At 39.9% G+C, this 24,638-nt stretch overlaps 1 protein-coding gene across 1 annotated transcript in view; it reads left to right on the top strand.

Moving 5' to 3' along the window:
* Nucleotides 1-24,638, top strand: part of LOC124795374 — a 94,732-nt gene that overhangs the window by 52,728 nt on the left and 17,366 nt on the right. The window contains exon 3 of the mRNA XM_047259382.1: nt 6,623-6,769. Coding sequence (XP_047115338.1) covers nt 6,623-6,769 — 147 coding nt within the window. The remainder of the gene's footprint in view (nt 1-6,622; nt 6,770-24,638) is intronic.

The raw sequence follows: 24,638 nt of genomic DNA, 5'->3' as shown, positions 1-24,638 counted from the left end.
TCTCCCGAATGCGAAATTCTTCTGTTGATGCCCTCCTACATAGGGAGAAATGATAATCGTAATAATATGAGAAAAAGATTGAAGCGTTCGTTTTTCCCGCGCGCTTTTCAAGAGTGGAACGGTCTAGTGAGAAAGTAGTTCGATGAACCCTCTGCCTGCACTTAGGGCTGAATTGCAGAGTAGTCACGTACTATAGGTAGACTTCGATGTAGATCTCTACACCATCGTAAGGTTAGCGGTACATTCTACAATCTAAGCGAACATAACTTCAAACACTGCATCGATGAAGCCTATCGCTCTGTAACACCAGCGACATTACCTCTCGTTCACAAGTGAGGTAGTTGGTGCAATGAGTTGTGCATGCAGGAAAAAGAGAATTAATGTGGAAGCCTCACTTAAATGAACACAAACAGGTATGTCCATTATGTTGTATCTTGCCCTTAATGTTAGATCATTTTTAGCTCCAGAACTAAAATGAATGGAAATTTGATTTAAACTCATTTGTACACAGTTGGTTGAAATACATCAAGTACATGACAGAAAAAATAACGTTGTGTGTTTGCTATAACTTTCTGGAAAATAACTAAATAATCTATGTTAATTATTCCAGAGACAGAAAAACGTTTCTTAGTGTTACCTATTTAATTAGTATTCATCTCCCTTACTACTTTTACGTTACAGAGAAAAATATCTAATCTTAAACACCCTGCAGAAGTTATAATGATCCGAAGCATTATGTCCCAGTTTTGCAAAGTTTTTAACCAATCAAGTTTATTTTATTTGTAAAACATCAGTTATGTTTATTCTAGCAATTTATAGACTAAATATGTTTTCTGCGTTTTGAATTTCATAGAATCAAAATAGTCTTGGTTATTAATGTTATGTTCTGTACGCATTGCTTACGGTGTTTATTGCACCTTTGTGCAAGTTTGGGGAGCATCTGGTTTTTACTCTCGTTAGAAGCAGAGGTCAGCTGTCGCCAAAACTTTGATGTCGTTTTCACATTGAGTTTTATAGGCTTTTTAGAAGCCTACGTATCCTTTAAATGCGATTTCTTCTGTAGCTATACTCGTTTTACAGTTAGTACTGTTCGCTGTCGTATTATTGTGTGTGTGTGTGTGTGTGTGTGTGTGTGTGTGTGTGTGTGTGTGTGTGTGAGGGAGAGAGAGAGAGAGAGAGAGAGAGAGAGTGTGTGTGTGTGTGTGTGTGTGTGTGTGTGTATTGTGAGGTGAAACTAAGATACCAGTATGTGGATGGTTGGGGTTGTAGGATAGGTGAGTGGATGCATTTGACCTGTCACGGGAAAGGGGAAGAGAATGGAAAAATGTCGGTGAGGAAATATAGGCTTATTTGGCTGTAATATTATACTGCGAATATCTTCTGTTAATTTAAAAATTATCTGGTTTGCCAGGCTAGTGTGATCGCTAGGAACGATTTGTTTTATATAACTATTTTTTGATTATGGTAGTTTTGTTGTAGGACAATGGAAATGTTTCCTATTTCGTACCCTTGCGATTTCCACCTCTGGGTGCCTTGCAGTAATTTTATGATTCTGTTGGTGTAAATATCTTACGAAATAAGAGTGATTTGTTCTTTAGTTCCATACACTTACATGGTATTTCTATCTGGCGTGAAATGTTCTTCTATTCACATGCTCATAAATTAAGGATAATTGCAGAATGTGGTGCCACACAACGTGGCACTACACAAAACTGGCGCTAATAGCATAGACACATAGGGAACACACACGACACAGATCTGTAAGTCCACAGTATTGGTGATAAGTTGAGAAAACCGTCCCGAAACACATGTGCTACAAAACGCTACTGTTTCCTGCGCATGTACCCCGACATCAGTACGGTATATGATCACTATGCACAATTACACAGGCCGCACAACGGGTTCGCATGCTCTGGATCAGGTGGTGGAGCAGATGCTGGGGTATAGCCTCCCATTCTTGCTCTCGCACCAGTGCCTGTCGGAGCTCCTGAAGTGTCGTAGATGTTTGAAGACGTGCAGCGATACGTCGACCGAGAGCATCCCAGACGTGCTCGATGGGGTTCAGGTCTGGAGAACAGGCAGGCCACTCCATTCGCTTGATATCTTCTGTTTCAAGGTACTCCTCCAGGATGGCAGCTCGGTGGGGCCGTGCGTTATCATCCATCAGGAGGAAGGTGGGACCCAGTGCACCCCTGAAAAAGCGGACATACTGGTGTAAAATGACGTCCCAATACACCTGACCTCTGTCAAAGACATGTAACGGTGTCCGCGCACCAATCATAATCCCATCCCACACCATCAAAACCCGACCTCCATACACGTCCCTTTCAAGGACGTTAAGCGGCTGGTATCCAGCCAGATGAAAACCCGGCGAGAATCACTGTTCAGACTATACCTGGACTTGTCCGTGAACATAACCAGAGACCACTGTTCCAATGACCATGTACTGTGGTTCAAATGGCTCTGAGCACTATGGGACTTAACTTCTGAGATCAGCAGTCCCCTAGAACTTATAACTACTTAAACCTAACTAACCTAAGGACATCACACACATCCATTCCCGAGGCAGGATTCGAAGGTTCCAGACTGTAGCGCCTAGAACCATGTACTGTGTTCTTGACACCAGGCTTTTCGGGCTCTCCTGTGACCAGGGGTCAGTGGAATGTACCTCTCAGGTCTCCGGGCGAATAAACCATGTCTGTTCAGTCGTCTGTAGACTGGAGCCAACTATTCCAGGGGCTGCAGTAAAGTCCCGAGCAAGGCTACCTGCAGTACTCCGTGGCCGTCTTCTTGTGGTGTTGTACAGTGTGGACGTCCCATACTGTAGCTCCTGGACACTTTTCCTGTCTGCTGGAATCGTTGCCATAACCATAAGATCACACTTTGTGGCACACGGAGGGCCCGTGCTACGACCTGCTGTGTTTGACTAGCCTCCAGTCGCCCCCTCATAACGTCATCAATATGTGTTCTTTGAGCCATTTTCAACACATAGTCACCATTAGCACGACTGGAAACGTCTGCACACTTACTCGCTGCACCGTACTATGACATGCACACCTCTGCGTATGAGGACTGCTGCCAGCGCCACCGTGCGACGACTGCAGGTCAAATGCAACGCATGGTCATATCCCGAGGTGATTTAAACCCGCAAACCGCCCATCAGAGCGTTGTTTCACCATGTATCAGCACTATCTTTAATTTATGAGCATGAGTTTAGTTTGTACTGTACAGGTGACTTTTCGATGCATAGGTAAAGACACCAGCAGACATGTGGTACAAATAATTTGAGGACAAAATGTACGCTTCTTTTTTTTTGTTTGCATTACGATTTAGTCAATAACTAATGTATAAGTTGTTTGTTTAGAGGAACGGACTTCTGAAAACGACTGTGGCTGGAATAAGCAGTCAACCGCGTGGGCTGGAACACCTTACCATTGGAGAAACTTTTTGGATCACGTCGGCAAGTGTGGGATATGTGCAGGGATAAGTACGCCGTATTCAGTAGACGACACTCGCCAAGTTTTACTCCATGATACTACTGCACTTGGCCGTTAGTCGAAACACGTGGCGACGTTAGCAGTAAAGGCGTACAGTGGTGACTAAAAAAGAACACATTGCACTGTCAGTGCTTTCAGATTAGTTGTGCAGAGAGTTGTAAAGCTACGGTAGGTTACGGAGACTACCATAAGCAAGCGTGGACTACGGAACTTTTGGTAGCAGCTTCGATCAGTTAATTTCGTATCCGTGATACCTAAACGTTAGACGTGTTGCATTCCACTCGGCCGCTACTTCATAACGATCGCTTTCGTTACGCATACGACCAGTCACTAAATTCCCCTAAATACTGGAAGCTATGAACCGCCTACAAACCGAGTGTGAATATTTAAAGGGCCGGGTAAGTAACGGAACATTTTTGTTCTGCGTAGTTATCCCTCTGTCTGTTACTTAAGAATAAACAATATTTATAGAAAAACTGAAATTCTCAGTGTTTAATTTATGTTTTATTCGAAAACTGTTGATCTGTAACGTGCAACAGAGCGATGCTATTGTAAAAATAAAGAAAACAATACAGTTTTATGACGTAGCGCTAGAAAGCGCAATTTCTTCAACAAAAATGAGAAATAAAAAAACCGCAAAACAAAAATACATCAAACATCGCTACAATAATTCGTGGAATTTATATAAAACTTTTTCCCTGTTATTCAGAAAAAATTCTGTATTTATCATAATAACAGGAAGCTCTTGCCTTTTATCATGATGAAGAACGTCCTATTGAGTAAAAGGTAACAAGAATAATTTTTTTATGTTTGTGCGTGTAGACCATACTTGCATCAAAAGTAATTGTTTTGCTTACAGAAAAGCGCAAACGTTACCCGAACAACTAATTTTTATTGCTTATAAAATACAGTGTATAGTCTGTAACCTATAGACAATAGACTAACACTGAATGATGTGTGGTTCTATTTTTGTGCAAAACAAACAGCTAAACACAAAAAACAAAAGGAAGTCATCGGCTCCCCTTTCCTCTCTTACGTCATTCCTTTTTCTGTCCCTACCAATTCTAGCGATGCTATCAGTAATCTTACCATTTACTACGCTATTTATGTAGTGTACCAAAACCACCTAGAGCGCAACTCTAGTCGTGAAGGGCTATCTGCCCCGATTATACATTGGCTCACGACAAGCCCACAGAAGCCCATTCACTCCCATGTGCAATAATGTTGTGGTCTACCAATAATTGTTCCACTCCAAACCGTAGGAACTACGGTGTTTTTAAATTACGACCCTCATTCACTAGTAACTTTTCGTGCATTTTCCTACATGTTCCTTTGGCACGAGACAGTAGCATGAAATATTTCTCAATGTGATCACTTTTCGGACGAATTAGTTGTTTTATGTTCTTCTGACTTACGATTTGTGAGCTACATGTAAGTAGAATGCCTCGATAAAATTTGTTTGTGTGAAAAATAGTACGTAAATTTTCGATTTCTTTCAGCATTATCAGTAAGTCATTTGATTTTCTGCACGCATTGAAACCTCTCCCTGTATCTCTTTCATCACGTGTGTTGCATTTTAATTCACGTGTGCCTGATAATAGAATATAGTTTTTCCGTTTCCTTTAGGAAATATTTTTGAATTGAATTGTTAATTATTTATGATTTTATGTCTTTGTGTACCAGCTTTTTTTTACTTTTCCGTCTTTCTCTCGTCTTGTACTTCTATCTGTGTGGGATTTCTGTCTTTGTGATGTTGATGATTCTCTGTTTCCTATTTGTTATTCCTTGATCTTAGTGTTCAGCTATGTTACTTGATTTTGTTTTTAGAAATGATTTATCCACATAGGTTGATGGGTCCATCGTGCCTGTTCTCTGGACGCTATCGTTGCTTATGGGCGGGTGCAAAAGCGTTGTTCTAAGCGAGCATCCAGAGACGTATTGATTTACCTATTCAAGATATCACTTGCTAGATTTAGTTAAGCTGGGTATCTTTTCATTCATCATCGTAAAGATGGCTTAGGAACGACAAACTTTGAAACTTCCCCTTAGAAAAATTTATGAATTACTGTGCTGGTAAACCTCTTACGTTATTTGATTTTCAAACAGCTGAGCAAAATTGAACATACTCAGACATTTCTCTCTTTACTTATTCTGATCAACACTAAACTGACACACAATATTTTTAGCGCAACGCAATCTGACTTTCAATAATCCCTACAAAAGAATGACCGTGACTAACAATAACCTATATCTTTCAGGAATCACTTACATCACAAAAATCTTCGTTACTCGAACTGCTGCAATACAGCGAGCGCCAATACTGCCAGCTAAATAAAAGATTCTAACTACTGAAGGCACTAACCACTGATAGGCTACTTAGCAAATAAAAGATTTTGATAGAGAACAAACAATGTATTTACCTTAAAAGTGTTCAAAAGTTATAGTATATATATCAGTTCATGACATCCAGTCTTACAAATTTCGTTTTTCTGACGGACACATGTCCAGCTCGTCCGCTCTCAAAACTCCGCCATCTCTCTTCCCACATCCACCACTGCTGGCGGCTCACCTCCAACTACGCAACGCTACGCGCTGTTCACAAAAATGGTTCAAATGGCTCTGAGCACTATCGGACTCAATTGCTGAGGTCATTAGTCCCCTAGAACTTAGAACTAGTTAAACCTAACTAACCTAAGGACATCACAAACATCCATGCCCGAGGCAGGATTCGAACCTGCGACCGTAGCGGTCTTGCGGTTCCCGACTGCAGCGCCTTTAACCGCACGGCCACTTCGGCCGGCCGCTGTTCACATCCAGCTGCCCAACACTACAATAGTAAATATTCCAACAATGCAAATCATACACAGACTGCACACAGCACAGTCAGTGATTTTCATACAGAGCGCTACGTGGTGTTACCAACATAAAAAGCTAAACAGCCTACATACAACTGACACAAATTAGAATGATAAACATGTGAATCGCCTATGTGGTTTGCCTATGTGGTTTGCATAAACGGAGAAATCAAAAGTAAAGGAGCAACAATCAAACAAAATGAACATTAACACGAGAACGTCTTCGATGTGGCGCTGACCTACATTTGAGACTGCTGCCTCCTTTTGCAGGCCTGCGCTGGGCGTGTTCTGAGGACAGGGAGTGCCTGCCTTTCGGGGAGTGCACGACACCCAACAACACAGAGAGCAACAGTTCGACAGGCCGCGTGTGTCTCTGTAAGCCGGGACACCCCGAGACGGACGATGAAGAATGCAGCGGTGAGTATTCCCACAGGCTGCCTACTGTGCGCTTAGCAAACAACTAAAAAGAACCATTCTCACCTGTCTGAATTCCAGCGTACAGGATGTCTCGAACCTTTACGGTCAAAATTATACATTTGGCTAAGGTTCATATACTTAGCGCTTTGAGATGGGATCCTAATGCTCGAAACTAAATTCAGTGATGAACACAACTTACGTAGGAAAGTAACTTCTACATGGTGTGTCACTGCCAAGTAACACTCGATGAAACTTGGACCATACTGCAACGTGTATTCATTTTTGTGAAGTGCTGGTGGATAAAGCTATTTCGTGATCGCGCACGCGTGGATAACGTATCTTAATGCCTTCACAAGCCCAGGGTGGTAAACAGACATTTTACATAGCTATTAATTTTGGCCCTGTAATACCGCTAATGTTAGGTGCGGATCGTCTCAAATTAATTAGAAATTCTGCTGTGACATAACAAGAATGCGCAAATTGATATAAATGACAGTTTGGGATTTTTTCTAAAATGACAACACAACCTCTCCCTTTTTCATTCTACATTTAATTTATCACTGCTTTCAGGGTTCAAGTGATACATAACAAGCAAGTACAATTACTTTCAACTCTCAACAAAATAATTAACAATTAGACATTGAATGTGTGGTTATTAAACCTTTATCGGTATATATGAGAATGTTATAACTAGCAAAACAATTAAATCTTCATCAGTGATATTTACATCTACATTGTCATAGCTGTTCAATGGACTAAGTTGGCAGAAAATGAAACTTTATCTTTGAAACTAATCAAACTGTCATGTACTCAATAGAGGGTAGGTTAGTATTCAACTCTTGAAATTATATATTCGAAGCATATGCAGGTTGGAGTGAGCAAACTCAACATTTAATGTCGCCTAATGCACGTTGGTACGTTACCAATCGGGAACTGTGGCGGTGTTGTCTCCATACTGGATCTGAAACGCTAATTCCCTGCTCTGGCCTTGACTGAATCACTCAGTCTCTACGGTGTTCAGTAGAGTGTTAAATTTTCTCTAGTCAAAATAATGGCTATTGCACACTCGCTAAGGGATGGAGCGACGTGCACAATGTTCTGCCCACGAAAATTTCCGCAGGAATAGGAACTACCACTTTACATCTGTCGCCACAATACGTGAAGCTTACCGCCCTCACTTCGCAGACGTAAAGGTCTCAACGTCTTCGCTATTTTTCCACACATAGGTGTGGCCCGCTGCGAGACAAGAGAGCTCTGTTCATTTAGTTCTCAAAAATGCTTTTATATGACGTGACTCTCCCCACCATGTCTCTTGTATGTCACACAGTATGGCTTCAGCCAACCGCTTCTTCGTTATAAGCGAATTTTTATTTTTCTTGCCGCGTCGCTGCTAGCCTTGTTAATGCTGTCTAGCCACTTACCCATAGTCTCGGCTGTGATTATTTAAAAAGGTATTATAATGTTCTCGCCTTATTTCTTTCTGCACTGCAGCTGGACCTTCTTTTGTAATTGTTAATTGTGGTTTGCCAATGCCATTAGCCACATTCAAAGTCCGTCTCCAAACCGCGTTCACTTTATCTCATTTATGTATCCCCCTGTCGTTATAAGGGTAGGCACTGTTTTGTTATTCGGTACATAAGATTATTACAATCGCATCTTGTTAACAATATAGAGTTAATTTTTTGGGGATTTTATTCTGTATCGTAATTATGAAGCTCATGTAAGACCCGGAAAATGCGGATGCCTTGCAGTACTGCTGGACTATACTGCTGCAGTATAGTACAAAATGTAACAGGAAGAAATAAGCAAGAAGACGAGTAGGAATCACACATTTGCACTGACTTACTGTTCTGTCGTTTATTGGTAGAAAATTTAATACATTACGAGTGGAACACACGCAAAAAAAAATGTTCAATGGCTCTGAGCACTATGGGAGTTAACTTCTGATGTCATCAGTCCTCTAGAACTTAGAACTACTTAAACCTGACTAACCTAAGGACATCACACACATCCATGCCCCCGACAGGATTGGAACCTGCGACCGTAGCGGTCGCGCGGTTCCAGACAGTAGCGCCTAGATCCGCTCGGCCACCCCGGCCGGCGAACACACACAACACTGGTGAAATATTCTGCAATATTTATTATTTGTTGCACAAACTAGTTTTCGGGTGTTACGCCATTTTCAGGTACGATGATAACTACGTGGTGCAGTGAAATTTTGTTGTAGCAAAGACTTTAAACTAGTGTATCTACAGAGTAGCTCTATTTACAGAGATGAAAAATGCTAATGCTAGAATTAGGAATAAAACAAGGGGGATTATTTCAATCTAAATGCGGTGTAAGATTATTTGACAAAGATAAAATACGTGACACAGCAACTAGCGAACTGTAGACAAATTACAGAAGTTGTTCATAGTAGAAAATAATTTAACAATGAATTTCGGTGACATAGTCCAAAGATGTGCCTAAACAAAACAAACTTGTCTTTAATAGTTCCTAAATTACAAACAGATAAGAGATAATAGTGACGTTAAGCAGGTGAGTGAAGCAGCTATGATTATACAATTTTTTAACGCAATGAGAGAAGTCATAGTAACTGAAATAAAGGAAAATGGGGCATGTGGCTAAGTAATTGATCTACATAGAATCTGCCACAATTACAAGTAATTTATATATTACACACTTTTCTAAAGCTGTAGTCCTGTCTTTATTATCAGGCAAAGATTACCAACATTACTGTGCACATAAAATGTGGGGTCCTGCCCACTCGTCTCTTATAGTGTGCCTAAAGGATGCTGCTTTCTCGTGTAACTATAAAGCAATTCAAGCAAATCACATTAACAGTTTTTTATTACAATAAAGAAGATTGACGATACTTAACTTTGGCTTACAAGAACGTGTCGCAAGCGACTGGCGACATTCAAACAGTTAGTGTCCTTTACTATATACAATGCCCATGCAAGTCATTCACACTCGCTCAAAAGTCACTGCTATCGTCAATATCACTGCTCTTCCAAGCCTCTCTGCTTGTGCCTCGGCTAGTGTCCGTCTCTAATGTGCCACTGAGGCTGGCAGGAGCGGTGCTTATAGTCTCTTCTTGTTGAGACCGCTCCTGTCGTGGTGACGTCCTAGTCAGCGTGCTATTGGCTGACGTCGTCCCACAGCCCTCTCTGCTCTTGCGTTCTTCATCTTCGTGCCGACGCTTGTGGTTGGGCTGGAACATAAAATGATGAAACTTCCTGGCAGATTAAAACTGTGTGCCCGACCGAGACTCGAACTCGGGACCTTTGCCTTTCGCGGGCAAGTGCTCTACCAACTGAGCTACCGAAGCACGACTCACGTCCGGTAATCACGGCTTTACTTCTGCCAGTACCTCGTCTCCTACCTTCCAAACTTTACAGAAGCTCTCCTGCGAACCTTTCTTTCAGGAATGCTAGTTCTGCAGGGTTCGCAGGAGAGCTTACCATCAAGTCCAGAGAGAGCACCGTTTGTTATAGTACTACAAACGGAACGCTACCAGATTGTTTCTTCTAAAAATAAAAAGTAATATTGTGTGATAGAGATGCACGGACTTTGTTCTCAGTTAGTCTGACTTGAGAAGTTGAACTGAAGTGATATTCTGATAGTGTACGACGAGTTAATGAACTTTAATTACTGGAGATATTATTGTTGGACTCAACCTTCATCAAAGTGAACAGTTACAACGGAGAATGGACATAGTATCGAAGACTGCAATACGTGATTATCCTGGAGTGGCAAACATTAATAGGACCACACGAAGATAATACAAATACGCCGATTGTAAAAGTTGTCGTAATTGTCACGATACCCGAATTGAAAAGAATCGTAATTGATCTGATCCATCGGTGTGCGCGTGGTATGATGATTATAAACTAATTGCTAAGAAGGAACAATAAAATTGTTCGTCAGTAATGCAAATCTCACGTGTTTTCTCCATCCTTAATTGAACTGTGTGATAGTTGATGATCAAAACTAATTAACTGTGAACAATTCAGTTGAAAGAGTGACTTGATGAACATTGAGCATTGAAAGGAGCGTTTTGCCGAAAAAATATCACGACGCACGAAAGCAAGATAGCATTATAGATTATCTCTGGATTTGCGTCGTGCCGTAGTGAACAATTCTTCCTAGCAACGTAACAACTACTGATACTGAACGGCAAATGAATTTTTCCTCGCTTCAGTGGTGTGAAACGACGCCGGTGATGAATGATTCACTCAATACTGCAATAAATAACTAACCGGGCATAGCAAATCGTCATAAAAGCATAACAGACGCTTAAAACCAGCAGTTCGCATCGCTGATAAGACTGTACGGACTCGCAAACGGACTTTCATACATTACGCGAGGAACAATTTTCTTTAGAGACTTTCAGATGCTGTTCCACGTTACCCGACGGGGACAAACATCACTGCGCGTCGCGTCTCCATTCCACCGACCGAGTTGTAGCAGTAGCGGCTCAACATCAACAGCGACAACAAAAAGGGAAGAGGGGACGTCACACTCTGCAACGTGCTCATGCTGGCCACAAAGTTGATAAGGAGTACTTGTGGGAGGGTAGTCCATTCCTCCATCAACGTGATGGACAACTGCTGGATTATTGTTGGTGCACGTGGACGTATTGCAATACGCCTCCCCAACGCAATTTGGTACCCTTATGTGGCGATAGATGGGAACACACAGTGCACACGGGAATGTTGTCGAACATAGTCGATTTGGCGGTCCAGGTGTTATGGTGTGGAGAGGTATCATGTTGCATGGGCGTACTGAACTCCAAGTCTTTGAACACGGTACGCTCACCGGTCATCTGTTTTCCTTCGACATTTCCGTCTTTTCAGGGGTGCGTTCGGCCCTTACTTCATTTTTGTTGTTGACTATGTGCGACCGCATAGAACTGTGCAGGTGGATGAGCTCTTGGAACGAGAGTATATTCAGCGAATAGAATGGCCTACCCGCTCTCGCGACTTGTGGGATGCGTTGGGGAGTCCGTTGTAGTACGTCCACACGCGCCAGCGACCATCCAGTATTTGTAAACGTCACTGGTGGAGGAGCGGAACTCCCGATCACGAGAACACCTCAGGAACCTTGTGGCCAGCATGGTAGAACGTTGCGTGTGTTGCCATCCGTAGTGGTAACGCGCCCTATTAGGATCCATGTCCCATCTTTTGTAATGTCCAGGGGACCGTCTTGACTTGCAGTGACTTCAATGCAATTATTTTCTTTGAATAAATGTGTCAGTTGTGTTCGTCTCATCGCACATTTCCTTGAGTTACTTTCTGTACTATACTGTAACAGTTCTTTCTATGCATTGTACAAGTTTCATGGAGCCTTCTCATTTTGCAGTGACGCTTTCGTCCTTAATTTTTGTGCGTCAGTTTATTCAGCTCTTTATTGATAAAAAGAACTTACAGTAATAGCGCAAAGTGACGGACACAATGTCTAACTTTCTGCTCCATATAGTACAGTGGGTTGTGCCATGACTATAGAAATTCATTTGAGTTTCTTTTCTAGCTTTACCCTTCAATGTTTTTATCATGTCGATAAGTGTTAATGGTCTTATTTGCGTCTCTTTCTTCTTCGATCGTTATCTCACATTCTAGATACTGAAGATGGAACACCTGTTCTATTACTTTCTTGATGACTATCTCAGTCCTTACAGGACACTTCTGTAAAAATACCATTGTTTTGTTATTGATATCTTTAGATGGTAATTTAGTCTTATACTGCTTAATCCATGTACCGCTATCTGTAATTTGTCTTCACTGTCTTGTACGATTACCTGGTCGTTGTGAAAAAGCATTCTACTTAGAAATTATACTACATGTTACTGAAGAGGTACTGGGTAAAAAAAAAAAAAAAAAAAAAAAAAAATCGGAAAAAGCGACTTAAGATTTGCAATGAAGCGATAGAAAAGGCTGTACAAAAGAAAAATAAAGCACATAGGCTGCTGTTAGAGAAACAGACAGTTAGTCACTAACTGCAAATATTCGTGATCAGCGTGAACATATTACAGATGACTGTACTGTTTGCCAAGACATTGTCACGAGTGTTGATGTGGTGACTACTTGTATGTTCCGAATCATAAGTAGTTAACATACCCGTTCCTCACATCTGTTGCTCATTGAAAACCTCATACCACGTGATTCATCTCCGGCCGTTGGTTCGTTATTTTGAAATAATCTCCGCCGTCTACAGAATATGGGATACCATGTATATAGATTGGTAGATGTTATAGCCCTCAGGATTTTCAACTTAAAACAGATATTGTTATGAATAAAATCTTAGCAATTATAGCCCCTAAATAACACAATGAAAAATTCAGATTAAGAAAAAGCCGAATCTACGGCCGCAGAACGACGCCTTGACCTGGCTGATAACCCGAAACTTCATCGAGATTCGCCGAAAAAGTCTAAACTCGAAACCTCAAGCTAATGCCGTTTGAAGCTTCACCAATAAGCAAAAATTTTAATATGTAGTTCTTCCCTTAGAGCTAGAGTTTTTCCATCTGTCTTTCATATTGCATTATGAGTCACCATCATGAAAAAATATGCATTTCCTCGAGCACCTAATTCAGTTTTATTTATTTCGTCAATCATTACGCAAATAGTACTTGGAGACTTCATATGTCTTCACACGCTAAGACCAGTAAGCAACAAGAGAGCACATTGTCTGAAGAAAATACTGTACGTGTTCCGGATTTCCGGCAGAGGCTGTTCTGCCGCGGCACGGACAGCAATGCGTCGCAATGTGTGGCTGAAATGGCGTGGCAATTGGAAACGTTCTTCAAAGTTGAAGGAGGCAGGACAGTACGACTCTTGTGGGCAAAACGTCTAAATTGCACACAGATTCCTTGTGAAATTCTGGCGGTACATGGATAAAATGCAGTATCGTGACAAGTGGTGGTGAAATGCTGCCAGACTTGACCAAGACAGTACACAGATGGATGTTGTTGATCAGGAATTCCAGATCTCACAACAAGCTATTTCCGTCTTCTCGCCGCGCGGGGTTACCGCGCTGTCCGAGGCGTCATGTCACAGTTCACGTGGCTTTCCCCGTCGGAGGTTCGAGTCCTCCCTCGGACATGGGTGTGTTTATCATTCTTAGCATAAGTTAGTTTAAGTAGTGTGTAAGCCTAGGGACCGATGACATCAGCAGTGCTTATTACCACCACCACCGTTTCGATCGTTGTTCACGGAGACCCGGTGACTATGTAACTTAATTTATGACGTCCCTTCATATTTGGTACAACATAAACTGCGTTTGGTGCACTCTTATCCAGCTCCTGACGTAACACAAGCTTTCTAATTTACATAGACTGACATGCTATTGCGAATTGTAACACCTGGATGGTACGACAACAAGATACGAAGCCAACCAGGTGTAGACTGAAAGCTTAACATAATAGCATGCTGCCTATCGCCCTTAGGCACTTGCTAGGTGTACGTGAACACCACCTCACCACCTTCCTCACATGAACGTGGAACCATTTTAGCTGAACATGGTTTCGTCCATTTCAACGTCAACTTGCAACGAAAATCAATTCAAACATACGCATTCAGGGAAGAAGTCGATATGAACTTCTGTGGTTTCCTGTTTATTCCGGAGGTTATTCTCGAATTATTTCTATAACGCCCATTTCACCCAGTATCGGGTATCTAGTAACCGAGACATGATAGCTTTAGCGACGAATTTTTAAAGGCGATGCGCTAGCACATCCAAGCATTGCGGTTTGTCGCCTCATCTGCTATTTTTGAGAATAATTTCTGGTAGTTTTTATCTATTCCACTGGAGCGAGTTAGCGTTAAGCTTAATATCGATACTGGTTATTTCGGCAAGAGTATACTGTAGTTTCACCGAGGTTTCTTTAACGCTTATCTCAATAAAGGAAAGATATTTCCTGAATTTTGTTGCAGAATAAAACACAGTAAAACGTTATAATTTTGCGATGTCTACTCTGTATGCGTTTCCCAAGGGAAAGTGAAAGCTTTCCACGTTATCTATTTACAATAGCGTTTACATTCTAAATATAAGTTCAAGTGCCTGACTAAATTACTGGACTCGTATCTATTGTGTTACTGTGTTTGCAGTGTGATGTGTAAAAAAGTGCTATTTTCTCCTTAAGGTAAGAAACGAAGCCTTCAATCAGAGATAACTTCTTCTGTATTGTCTTTTTTCTCAACGTCAGTTTAAGATATAAACGCAGAATTGCCTTTCTGCGATTCAGTTGTTTCTTGCATCCTTACACTATATCTTTAAGCCGAACGCACGTAACTGTGGATTACGTGCTTGGTTTTTTTTCTTTTTTTTTACGCATAGAGAGAAAGGTAAGTGGCGTCTACCTTTCCAACATGGCTGTCTCGTGATGTAAGACTGCACTTATTTACACGAAGATCCGGCTCAGGTTTTTCTTTAACATGACTCTGCTACCCAAATAGCAGGTCTTACGGTGGCGTGCTCGTATTTTACTGAAGCTAAAGGTCAAAGAACAAAAAATCCAGCACTGGCGCTGAAGTGTTGTGATATACGTACTCCTCTACAGATATCAATATTTCCTTTTCTATTTTATTCATTCTTCTCATCACTTTTAAAGGAATATTTTTGTAATTTGCATTTTTCTCAATCGTAACTATTAATCAACATTCGCGTTGATAGTGACTACCACAGAATGGTGGTAAAGGAAGCAGACTCCTACTAGAATTTTTCGTAATTGTTTGCAAGAATATTTTCCATCCAGATAACAACTTTAGTGCCTGCATCAGTCTTTGAGAGACGTTTCGATTTAAGTGTTTAGTACACAGTAATTTTTCAGGAGTTTCAGCATTTTCGTCAATATATTTTTGATCTATTGCTTGTTTGATGGTGCGTTCACGTATGTGAGCGGAGGGGTGTATGATCCAACGTTGAGTTTCATTTCACAGATCCACATTTCTTCAGTACACTTCTGTCACTGTGCATACCTGTATATGGGCGTCTAACTTCCTTATCTTTGATCTCGGTGGGCATATGATGTTACCACAACGAACGATCTGTTAATTAAGACAGCTATTGTTCTGTGTCGTTATTTCATGTTCCCTGCTAGAAATATTTTAAATACTTCGTTGTTCTAACCCATTTCTTCTTTTTTTGCACAAGTCCCAGTATGTACATTGTCGACTATACACCGTTTATGGGCCGAGAGTTGTGACGTATTTTAAAATATTCACCCACCTCCTAAGTGCAAGCAAATCGATTAATTAGATTACGTTGGATACATCTTTCGTTCCATGAAGCCACTGATAGCAGATTCTTCTGGCTGTGGAATATGTCAAAAAACCGAAATAAATAATACATGTTTACATATTAATTCGACAATGAATCTAGCAGGTCGAAAGTGTGTATAGGAGCTCGACATAAACACAGGATATCGCCTTTCGTAGGCACTGGCGCTATTCAGACACGTCTCACACTGCCTGTACTTATTGTATGAAGTTCCTAAATAGCAAAGACGGTTGAAGTTTTGCCACCAAAAGACAAGGTCCCGGCTTCAAATCCTTATCTGGGACACAGCCTTAATCTGCCAGAAAATTTATCCCTGGATTTGGAGTACTTGGATTTGATGTCAGATCCCGATTGTTCTTCACTATACGAAACGAGTCGATAAATTAGAGCACATTTTCTGCTACTTAGTTATTTCCATTTTCAGCATTGGGCTTTTAGGGTGCTCCCACCTTGGTTTTTCGACATCTCTTCACAGGGCGACCAGCATCTCTTCTTACGATAGGATAATGCCCAAGGGCAAGCATCGGAATTCTGCTGTTTTCCATTCTAAAAATGTAGTCTTGCCAATTCATCTTGTTTCTGGAAATTCTGTCACTCAATAAAAATATATTTAATCACTGCCTTACCTCTTCATTGCGTTTTTTTCTCTTCTAAAGAGAATTTAGGTTGCTACCAATAACTAATCAATATCATTCTCATTGCCTCCATTTTCTGTCATTATTATTACTGTTACTATTACTATTATTATTATTATTGCTAATTATTATTTTTATTAACCATGTTATGTTAATTTTTTTGTATGTGTTGTTCCAGTCAGATGTAAGAGAGGGCCTTAGGGTACTAATTTGATAGTGCTACATAAGCAATAAATGATTAAATAAAATGAGTAACTTATTTCCTTTCACTGAACCGCCTGAATTTTTGTAACTAATCTGTTTTATTCACACACAACACGCTTCCATACAACGTTGGCATTGACATAGTCATAAAATTTCAATTAAATCACTTCTCTCACCTTCATTGTTGGTCGAATTGTTCCACACACATCAAAATCGATGAAGCTTTTTCTTCCCTTCGTCGTCAATGTTAAAAGATAAATCACAACCAAGATAAGTGAAACTTGAAACTTGTTCTATTGGTTGATCGCCAATTACCTCCTTAGCTCTAATCGGCTATTTTCCTTGCCTTGCAGTACCTTTTGTTTTTGTGCTAGACATCTGAAAATTATAACTTTTACAGATGATATTCGCCATATACAATATTTCAGAAAATTATCGTCATCTTCCAATAGTATGAACTGGACATCTGCAAAAAGTATAATATTTATGTACATATTGTTATTCAGTTACATTTCAAGGCGCAGATATTCGTTTCAGTTCCTAATAATTCAGTCCATATGTATACAGAAGAGCGATGGAGAGAGGCTGCAATCTTAGCATACTATTTGATTAATTAGAATTTATTCTGTCAACTTATACCCCATCTAAATAACTTTTGTCTTTCCATACTTTCTTGGATAATTTGACTCGCGTGTTTGGGGTATCTATTCTTTTTCATTGTGCTCCATAAATGATCCCTATCTACCATATCAAAAGAGTTTATGTATTTAATGGAGACGGTGTTTGTTTTTAAGCTAAATTTTCTTCTTCAATATGTGATGTAATCGCCATAGAGTTGTCAAATGCATACTCACAAAAAAACATAAAATAGAAACTGCTCAGCAACAGTAACTGAGCATCGTCAGAAGAAACAAATCTATTTTTTATTTCCTTATACTGCGTTATTCTGAAACGATGTTACAGATTGTCAAGGATGATGACGGAGTGAAAATCCATTAATTTGAGGTGAGGGAATCTGGTCCGGAAACGACCGCGTCAAAAGTTCTAGGTGGAAATCTTTCTGACACAGTGGAAGATACAAGTATCAGTACTGTTACTGCTAAGATTCAAGGGTACTAACGGGGTTCTTGGAACACAGTTGTGGTTCAAACACTATGAAGCCCCACCTCACATTGGACTGAGGGTTCGTAAACTGCTGGTTCAGACGTTTCCCGAAAAGTGGATAGGCAGAGTAGGTCCTGTTTCATCGCCAACACGTCCAACCGATCCTACCCAATTTCATTTCTCCTTGTGGGGTCACGTGATAACTTTTGTGTACGAGACGCTTGTCGAGACTGAAGAGGATCTCCTGGCAAGAAGATTCGCTGGCTGTGATTCTGTTCAAACGACATCAGCGGTATTAGAACAGGTACGACAGAACTTTGTTCGACTATTTCATGCCTGCATTGGCGATATGGGCGCCACTTTAAACAACTGTTGCAAATGTAGGAGCTTGTAAAACTTGTGCAGGCCAATGGAATCCATTATTACTGTGCCGTAGGCTTAGGATTTTCTGTTTCTCTGATATCAAGTTACGTGTGCCGTTACTTGGAGAAATTGTCTGACAAGGAGAGGTCGCCAGCAGTACAATCGACTTTTTGAAACTATCTACACGGTGATGTAGGTTAAGATCCCAGGTACCACACACTGCAGCCATTCAGCCTGATGGGGCCTCATTTGCGAGTTAAAAAAAAGTTGTGTCATGTAGTTTCGTGATGTTGTGTAATCGATATGATAACCGCTTAAGCTGCAGAAGATTGTCGGTTGGAATCTCGTCACACGCAGTTTTTTTCGTTTTTAAATCTTTATCGAAATTACTTCGACCATTATTTTTGTTCAGTTGACTGATTTATACGTAATTTTTTTAATTCCATTTCAATGTCACATAATTTTAATCATACTATCAACTTCTTCATTTGCTCTCATTTTTCTTCCTGTCATTCGTTCTCCACTTGTAATCTTTTTCCATGTGTTTTAATTAATTTTATGTATTAATTTCGATTTAATTTCTTTTGTTTTATCACCCTCTTTTTTCTTCCACATTATTGCGCTCATTATATCTATTTCTCGTTTTGCTTGAATTTCGTTTTACTTGTAAACCCGTCTTTCATTTAAATTTTCATATGCGTTATTTTGTTCATAGTTCAGTAAGTATTTAGGTTATGTTTTAAATGTCTATATGACAATTACCATGCAAAACAAATTGCAGATCTCGTAACAAAAATACATTTTTCACATCATTGCACAAATTGAAATAAATTATTGCGTCTTTTGTTTTTTAAACGATAGATCGGAATTTTCAAATAATTGAATATTATAAGAAATTAATACAATTCACAAAAGTTCCGATTGGAAAAAGAATGTTATAAAGAAAAAATGAAACATATGAAGAAGTTCGTGCAGTGATTCAAATGATGTGACAATTGAATAGAAGTAAAAAATTACATTTAAACCAATTAATTGAATAAAAGTAATGATCTAAGTGATTTCGATATAGATTTAAAAATAAAAAAGATTTTGCAGCTGTGAAGATTCGAACTGAAGGCCTCATGAACACAGAGCTGTTATTGTAACCATTACACCACCCTACCATACCATACAGTTTACCTTTTTTCAATACTATTGAGTGGCACACAAAATCAGGAATGTTTCTTTCATCGGTTACTCACAGATGAGGGTCCACAAGGCTGAAAGGTTGCAGTGTGATACCTGGATTTTAACCTACATCACCATACACATAGCTTCAGAAAGTCGATCGCACCGCTGGGGACCTCTCCTAGTGAGGGTATTGGAAAATATTAATCCAGAATTTAGTATGTCTTGATAAAGGTTTGGAAGTTGGGGCCCATAGTTTGAGCGCTGTGCGAGGCTAAAGTGGAACTTGAGTAAATCTGCGCTTGTAACTTTCGACTCAGTCGTTTCCGGACTAGTTCCCTTACCTCAAATTGATACATTTATCACCCTCTATCACCCCTGAAAGTTTGTAACATCATCACAGAATCACCCTCTACTTATCGTAATAATGCATTTAAGATGTAGAGAAATATACTATTGCAAAGAACTCGCTTTATGCATGTATTCATTTGTTTACTCTGATTAGCTTGGGCCTTCCAAGATCTCTCTCTTACGTTTGGCTAGACGCCCTACAGTTTAGTCTTAACCAATACCAATTTTTATGTGACAAGTAGACTGCATGGTAGTATGTAAATAGTTGTACATCATATAAACTACCTCACTTTTACTGTAGTAACTACTAGCTATTACCTGAAGCTACACTTTCATATTAGTAGTTTTGATTCTATTTTCTCATTTTGAGAACACAGAAGGAGCGATCTGTTTTACTTGTTAAAAAAATTCAAAAGCCAAGATCGCATAAATATGTCTTTATTTAAAAACAACCGGTTTAGACGGACTCTGCTCTCACCTTCAGATCTTAAAAAATCTATTTGTTATGAAACACGTTCATTTTAAGTTGGACCTCACACCAAGTTGTCATTTAGATGAAGATCAGCACATTATAAAAAGTTTGTCATAAATAAAATATTTAATGCAAATGACCATGTCCATATATATACTGCTCATTGACACGGCCATTTGCGCAAAGTGATTTATTGTTTTAAATATTTTAGCTGTGGCAAGCCTTTTATAACGCGCTGGTTTTGTGTGCATGACAACTTGGCATGATGTCCAACTTAAAATGAAAACGTTTCATAACAAAAACACTTCTTTAAGACCCAAAGATGACAGCCAATATATATTTACGTGATCTTGACTTTTGAATGTTTTTATCAGTAGTTTTATTATCGTGAGTGGTGTTAAGTAAGCTGTTGCACATGGACTAATGTCAGTTACCCTCACATGCCTGCCTGTTTGGGTAAGCATAGCTCGAGATGTGCGGCCCGCCCTCAGCCCTCCCAAGCTGTTCCAACACAGGATGTGCAACATGCACAGCTTCGCTGCTGAGCAGTGCATACAGAGAGGCATGGATAGGAGCACACATATATGTAACGTGCTATTGATGTAGCTATAAATTATAAAATGTGTATATTTTGCAACAAACTTAATAATTTTTAACACGATTTACGTGCTCTCATATCAAGAAAGATGTTCAGTTCCCTACTTCGCCCTCTTAGGGGTCGATTTTTTTTCCTTTTTTTCCCTTAAGTAGCCTATGTTTTGTTGTTCTTCAGGGGCGAGTCTCCACGTCAAACTTCATCCAAAGCGGTTCAGCTCTTTAGCCGCGCCAATGTAACAGAGTTACTTTTGCATTTATAATATTAGTATGGATAAAACTTTAAATTACATCTTTTTCTATAACCTGACTTTGCAACAAACTTAATAATTTTTAACACGATTTACGTGCTCTCATATCAAGAAAGATGTTCAGTTCCCTACTTCGCCCTCTTAGGGGTCGATTTTTTTTCCTTTTTTTCCCTTAAGTAGCCTATGTTTTGTTGTTCTTCAGGGGCGAGTCTCCACGTCAAACTTCATCCAAAGCGGTTCAGCTCTTTAGCCGCGCCAATGTAACAGAGTTACTTTTGCATTTATAATATTAGTATGGATAAAACTTTAAATTACATCTTTTTCTATAACCTGACTTTGAAAAAATTATGCATAGTTTTGGAGATTATTGTGTTCAAACAGACAAGTACGACGGTTTTGCAGATTTATTATTAACATAATCTAAAGTTAAAAATAGGGGGGAGAAATACATAACATACAGAAAGAAGAACAAGAAACTGAAACTAACAATTGAAGTATCACTGCTAGAACTGCTAAAGTCGAGCAAAAATGAGTTTAAAATGCGGAGACGTGTTTGTTACACTACCCATAAAGATCATCTATCTTTAAAACTTTGTATTTGCACCCAGTAGAAATTTGAAATTTAACTAGTGTAAAGACTGCAGAGGCACAAGCCACTGAAGAAAGAATATTGCGTATTTTTTCATTATGATGTAATATAGTACGAGTGCAGAAGCTTATCCCTCCCCCCCCCCCCCCCCCCCCGCCACCCTCCACCATCATCTTCACCATTCAATATTTAAATCTGAAGGATTTCCACAGGCAGCAGCTTGACAGTGTTCATGGAAGTAACTGAGTTCCATCTACTTGGTCTATCGTTACGTCATAAACTTCAAACCCAATCGTCACATTCGTTCTGTGTGTGCAGAAAAACTGAAGCGAGGCTAGTTTGGTACCTTCAATGGCGTAAAGGCACGTAGTTTTACAGACGACTACCATTCGTATGTATTCAGACAGGCACAATTCTACATTTTCACCAGTCATCGTGGTCACCAAGTAGTGTATCTGACAACTTATCAAAACTTCCTGGGTCTCGGATTTGAATCCAATCATTTCTTAGCTTTTGAGTAAAAATGATCAACAATGGCGGACGAGAAACTTCGAGCATGAGTATTCGCCTTCACTCTACCAATGGTATCCGCGTATCCTTGCTCTATCTATTCGATATGTAAAGTGAGATGAAAATCTAATAATCACTGGTGACTGAAAAATGTTGTAGGGGAAAGCGTAAAAAACAGAGTTTCTGGTATAGGCTTGGCAATAGAAATGAGAGAGGAGAAAAGATAATTGGGTTCTGTAATAAATTTCAGCTAGTAATAGCGAATATATTGTTAAAAGTCAAAAGAGGAGGAGGTATACTTCGAAATGGCTGCGATACATCCGAATATTCCAGCTGCACTACGTGATAATCATACAGAAATTTCGAACATAGATATTGGATCGTAAGGCGTACTCAGGAGCAAACATAGACTCATATTACAATTTATTAATGATGAAGAGTAGGATGAAGTTTAAGAGAATCGTTCAGAAGAATCAGTGTATAAAGAAGTGGAATATGAAGTTTTGAGGAATAATGATGTATTTTCAGAGGTCGTATACACTGCTATAATAAATGCGACATTAGGTAGTTTCGTTGATGAGTAATGGGTAACCCTAAAAAGACCAGTCACGTAAGATAGACAGACATGCACGAGCTCTGGCAGAGTTCCGGCGCCTAAACCTTGACAAGTTTACACCTCATGGTGTACTGTGTATTCTCTTGAGCAGCCATGCTCCTGTGTTTTGCGCCTAAGCAACAAACTACAGAAAACTTTAGAACACATAGAAACAATTCTGTTTTGCTTCCTTTTCAATTTCACTCTTATCTGTTGAAAGAAATATACATTTATTGTTTAAAAATATTAGTACCTTATTCCACCGTTCGAGACTTCAGAACGAATTTAACCACATAAAAACTTAGGTAAAGTTGCAAATGTAACACAAAAATTTTCATTGTTTTCGGAGTTTTCATGGCCAGAACCCATTAAATAATTAGCAGGTTTCTGGAATCTACTATCTGCTTAAAGTGGAAAGCTGTTCCCTATGTTAATAATTAACAGTTTAGCCCATACTTAAATTCCCCCGGCATTATTTACACAGCACCTGCGAGCTATACTCGACCGGGTACCCAGTTGACAAGGAACCTATTACACCCAAGCACAAAGAATTCAGAAGAGAAAATCAAATCACGTGCGCACTGCTCAGCATTCTTTGTTGTACAATCTTGGTCCATTTTAAGCGCGCACTGCGGTGCATGAGCCCAGTATAATGCCTGTGAGCTACACCAACGTGCTGCACCGAGTCTTATGGACTCATCTACTTGTAAGAGTACCTCTGCTAAGTTTCATTACAACATATCAAATGAGCAAGTTATCAATCCTTATCCTATCTCTAATTCGACGAATAAAGTTGGATTATCCTCTGATGGTGTGCTCAGCAGAGAGAACTGTTTCCATTACAATAATCCGAACGCCGGCCGAAGTGGCCGAGCGGTTAAAGGCGCTACAGTCTGGAACCGCACGACCGCTACGGTCGCAGGTTCGAATCCTGCCTCGGGCATGGATGTGTGTGATGTCCTTAGGTTAGTTAGGTTTAAGTAGTTCTAAGTTCTAGGGGACTTATGACCACAGCAGTTGAGTCCCATAGTGCTCAGAGCCATTTGAACCATTTGAATAATCCGAACAGTGCGCTGACAAAACGATTGTTGGTAAGCCTCCGTATATACATTAATTTTTTTCCGTCAGTCATTTCGCAAGATGTGTGTGGGAGAAAGTAATATGTTGCACGAGTCTTCTTGGAACGTGCGCTGTCGGAACTTCTAACGTTAAGGCTACGCTTGATGCACGAGGCCCCTCTTGTAGCGTTTGGTAATGGAATGTGATAAGCATCCTTGTAACGCCGTCGCGTTTATCAAACAAACCGTGACGAAGCTCTCCGTTATATTTGTTTTGGGGAATTTTTGCTGTAACTCTGCAATACTTGAAAAATGCTCGTTTACATAGTTTGCTATATTCTTCATCGCATGTATTAACTCTAAGAACTGACAACTAACGCTCAACAATCGTACAAAAAAAGATGGTGTGCGAGAAAGTAGGATGATATGAATTTCCTTAGGATTTCTTCAATGAGTTGACCTGCGTTTCCTATAACTACGTTTGCGTGATCTATCGACTTTAGATCACTCACGATTCATACTTTTAGATGTTATACATTTGTTACTGTTTCTGATGATTTACTTCCAATAGTGTAATTGAACAGTAATTATAAGTATGTTATACTTATTTACCTTGAGGTTCAATCGTCAGTCCCTACACCTAGAATTCTTCCTCTGCAAGTGTTTTTGCATTTATCTACAATTTCTGGTGTTGCAG

The sequence above is a fragment of the Schistocerca piceifrons genome, chromosome 4 (genome assembly GCF_021461385.2).
Source record: "Schistocerca piceifrons isolate TAMUIC-IGC-003096 chromosome 4, iqSchPice1.1, whole genome shotgun sequence".
Classification (NCBI taxonomy): domain Eukaryota; kingdom Metazoa; phylum Arthropoda; class Insecta; order Orthoptera; family Acrididae; genus Schistocerca; species Schistocerca piceifrons.
The sequence above is the reverse complement of the archived record's forward strand: the minus strand, read 5'-3'. Positions and strand labels throughout refer to the sequence as shown.